General features: G+C 33.3%; 1 protein-coding gene across 4 annotated transcripts; it reads left to right on the plus strand.

Annotated features, from left to right (window-relative positions):
- Nucleotides 1–249: 249 nt before the first annotated feature.
- On the plus strand, nt 250–2,999 carry LOC112459341. 4 transcript variants are annotated; one of them, XR_003041315.1, is made up of 6 exons: nt 250–496; nt 776–924; nt 1,091–1,280; nt 1,685–1,799; nt 2,050–2,286; nt 2,544–2,999. XR_003041315.1 is itself a non-coding variant. In XM_025023383.1 (6 exons), exons 3-6 carry the CDS (start codon nt 1,234–1,236, stop codon nt 2,580–2,582), a joined length of 363 nt encoding a protein of 120 aa, XP_024879151.1. In that variant the 5' UTR covers nt 252–496; nt 776–924; nt 1,091–1,233; the 3' UTR covers nt 2,583–2,999. The 4 variants fall into 4 exon arrangements, 2 of the variants coding, with proteins under 2 accessions (XP_024879151.1, XP_024879152.1); XR_003041316.1 differs by having other exon boundaries at nt 1,091–1,260; XM_025023383.1 differs by having other exon boundaries at nt 252–496; nt 1,685–1,795; nt 2,050–2,215.
- The last annotated feature ends 772 nt before the right edge of the window (nt 3,000–3,771 follow it).

Raw genomic sequence — 3,771 nt, forward strand, 5'->3', positions numbered from 1 at the left:
CACTTTTAAAAAAAGCGTGTTACCTGAGTGAATTTCGTTTGTATCGTAAAATTGAAGCCTCTTTTCCGCGATGCCGATTGGCTATCTCGATTGATTGCCGCGCCGTAGCTTGCTTCATCCCGTGAGGGACTGTCATCGCGGAGTGTGGCGAATTTCGTGCGTGTAGTGCGTCGTGTGTGTCATGATGTGACAGCTCGCGTCGTGTCGCGAGGTTAATCATCCCGCGATTATTATATAATAGCATAATGTTAAAGCTAAATGGCGCGCGCGAAGCGCGCGCGTCTGTAGTGTCTAGTCCATAATAAAAAAATCCATTTGGACCGAGAAGTGAGCTTTGCGAGTCGAATATCTCGCACGTAGTGTTGCCGCTTTTCCGCGTGCGTGATTGGCTGGCGCGGTCGAGATTGACGGCGATCGCGAGATCGCGGCGAGTTTGGCGAGTTTCGCGTGTGTTAAATCGTGCGACGTGACGTGTGTTCGCGTGGTGTCTCGCGAGGTTAGTAGGATTTTTTATTATATATAATCCACTATTACATATAATATATGTGGATAATATTGGTAAACAAATATCTTTTAACGCAATGACGTGTGCTCGCGTGGTGTCTCGCGAGGTTAGTTAAATTTTTTGCTTGCTCGTACAAATCTAATCTAAGGTATACGTTACAGTAACTATAGATTTTTGATACAGATTTATCTTTGAAATCATATTTTATATATAAACAGATGTAAGTGATAATTACTGTTTTTGCATTATGTAAAATTTGCCTTATTTTAGATAATATTCCGATGAATTTAATGTTCGAGAAGATCTGATGGGATTAGCTATTGGTGCTCATGATGCAAATATTCAACAAGCGTGAAAAGTTGATGACATTACAAATATAGTTAGAAGAAAATTCATGCACATTTAAGATATATAGAGAGGTAATTATAAAAATTATTATTGCTTGTATTATTTCAAAGAGTATTGTTTTTTTTATAAAAGTTTACTGACCGGTTTTTTATCTAAAATGTATATAAATATTCGTATATATGTTGCATTATATTGAGCTGGTATACAGAGCTTATCAGATTTCTTTCTCAATCACAGACGCATGAAGCTGTTAAGAAAGACCGATCTATGCAGGAATAAAGCAGTAACCTAAAAATAGATAGTGACAGTGTGACAGTCGTGACCATCGCCGCGTGATAGATGATAGTGATAGTGAAATATATATTGACGGCAGGGAGCTGATGCCGAGGAGATCTTTCAGAAGGAAGGTGTATCCAAAATCACACACGTACGTATATATGTTGTTTTGTAAAAGTTGTAAAAGTTAAGAGAACGAGAAAGTGATCTGGTATCTATATGCACGTTGTGACAGGCACTATCGCGTAATAAAGATTTCTCCGAAGTATGTTTATATTGTACTTTACTTTCGTTAATTTGGATGCTTTGAATGTACAATCTCGCGTCTTCAAAATATAACAATTCTCAGACACTGTTGAGGAATAATTGTCTAGCACAAAAGGTCCTTTTGTGCTAGATAATACGAGTTGCTACAGAGTGCCTCTAATTGTAAGAATCTCTTCTCCTTTACCCCCTCTTTCTTTTCCCAATCCCGAATTAACACTATTGCGTGGTTCGTATCGCGTGTCATTACCTATTATAAATATCCTCCTTTTCTCTCGTTTTCTCACGCAGGAACATTTTATATTCAACTATATGGTATACAATTTTGCCGCTATATATTGACCGCAGGGAGCTGATACCGAAGAGATCTTTAAGAAGGAAAGTGTATCCAAAATTGCATATGTATGTACGTATATGCTGTGTTGTAAATTGTAAAAATTGAAAAGAACGAGGAAACGTTCTGTAGCACAATTTATATTGTAGTTATGCTAAAATATTTGTGAATTAAGTCCCTGTTATCCATTATTATAATATAATTTTTATCAGCAATATTAGAGGAGTAACGAAAATTAATTTTATTAAGTATTCAAAGCAATTGATAGTTTTTAGCATTAAATATTTCCATTTTCTCATAATATGCTTAAAAAATATTGCAGGGGACTTGTGAGTTATGCGAAGCAATTGATACTGTTAAGGTTCATTGGTCATATGAAGTTTGCACACGTCAAGCTTGACATCCTAAAGACATCCTACACAATGCATTCTGAAAACGATACCGTGCAGGTTCGTTGGCGTATACGTGGTGTCATCACAGGCTGGAAGGTATTTTCTGTGTTTTGGAAGTAAAATTTGTAAAATACAACATGTCATAAAATAAGCGCTATCCAGGAAATGTAAGTGTAATCAGTGTTCTAAACATTCCTTTTAAAAGTAATATAAAATTGTTCTTATAAACATTAATTATATAATTAATTCAAGTTGTCTATTATTTGAAAAGAACTTGATTTTTAGTTTTGTTTTGTATTCTACCTTCAGAAAAAGATAAAATAATTTAGATTTCCTAAAATTAATTTTGTTTATGCTATCGGAGAGGAAACACTTATTATAAAATTGATTATAATACCGAGACAATTATATATAACGATTTCAGATGGTACGACGGCTTTTTTATTTTTTACGTTATTGCTGAATGGAAAAGTCTATAAGCATATTGCGGACAAGATGATGCCTAATCAGGATACAGCCACGAAAAAGAAAGATATGCGCATGGCAGGGAAATTAGCGCTATTCACAGGCCTTGTAAACATATTTAGTATCAACGAGGATTCTTTGAATTGAGCTCTGTCTTAAAATCGCATCAATTGAAGTGAATCCATTGCTGAGTGCTGAAATTATACGATTTTATCCGTCACAACGAACAGACCAAGAGGAATGCTTTTTCCAGTCGATGGTTTCGAATGTTGCTGACATATCTATTTCGTTGCAAATGCATCATTATGAAATGATGATCGGTAGTAAATGAAAGATATGTGAATTAAAAAGATGTGTACATTAACTAAACAGTATCTTTGTATGATTACAAACTATCTTCATCTAATTTTTTAGTGACAATGTCCGAATAATTTGCGTTAGTATTTCTGTAAAAAAAAATATGACGATTATATTACAGTATATCTGACGATTTTAACATAATTATAGAGGTAGGGTGTCTAAATTGTTATCGTTCCATCCAAATGTAGCTTTTATACTATTCGGATAGTATCGATATTTTATGCTGGTTAGAAACAAGTAAAAAGTATTTTAAGACACTTGTATCGTTTCCAGAATATAAAAACTTGTGTTTAGATTACAGATATACGTTTTAAGTATTGGCGTATTTATTTCGTTGCAAATGTATCATTATGAAATGATGGTCGGTAGTAAACGAGAGATATGTGAATTAAAAATATGTACATTACCTAACCCTTCATCTGATTTTTTAATTTTAGTAGTGACAATGTCCGAATAATTTTGCGTTAGTATTCCTGTGTAAAAAAATATGACGATTATACGATTATATTACAATATATCTGAAAAATGTTAAAAAATGAAACAATTGTTTAAAGGTATCCTGTATATCATAGTATCTATTTGCTTTGCCTGTATGGAATGTTAATAACGCGTAAGATAATATGATCATTAAAGTAATATTTCTTAAATGTATATTTCATACTTAATTTTATTTCATAAATACTATCACATTTATTCCTATGAATCGTTTTCATTACGCTATTATGATTTTAACATAATTATAGAGGTATAATAGATTGTGTAAATTATTACCGTTCCATCCAAATGTAGCTTTTATAGTATTATTTATTGTATCGATACCTTAAGCT

Source organism: Temnothorax curvispinosus, unplaced genomic scaffold (assembly GCF_003070985.1).
Source record: "Temnothorax curvispinosus isolate PA1 unplaced genomic scaffold, ASM307098v1 QBEX01009751.1, whole genome shotgun sequence".
Classification (NCBI taxonomy): domain Eukaryota; kingdom Metazoa; phylum Arthropoda; class Insecta; order Hymenoptera; family Formicidae; genus Temnothorax; species Temnothorax curvispinosus.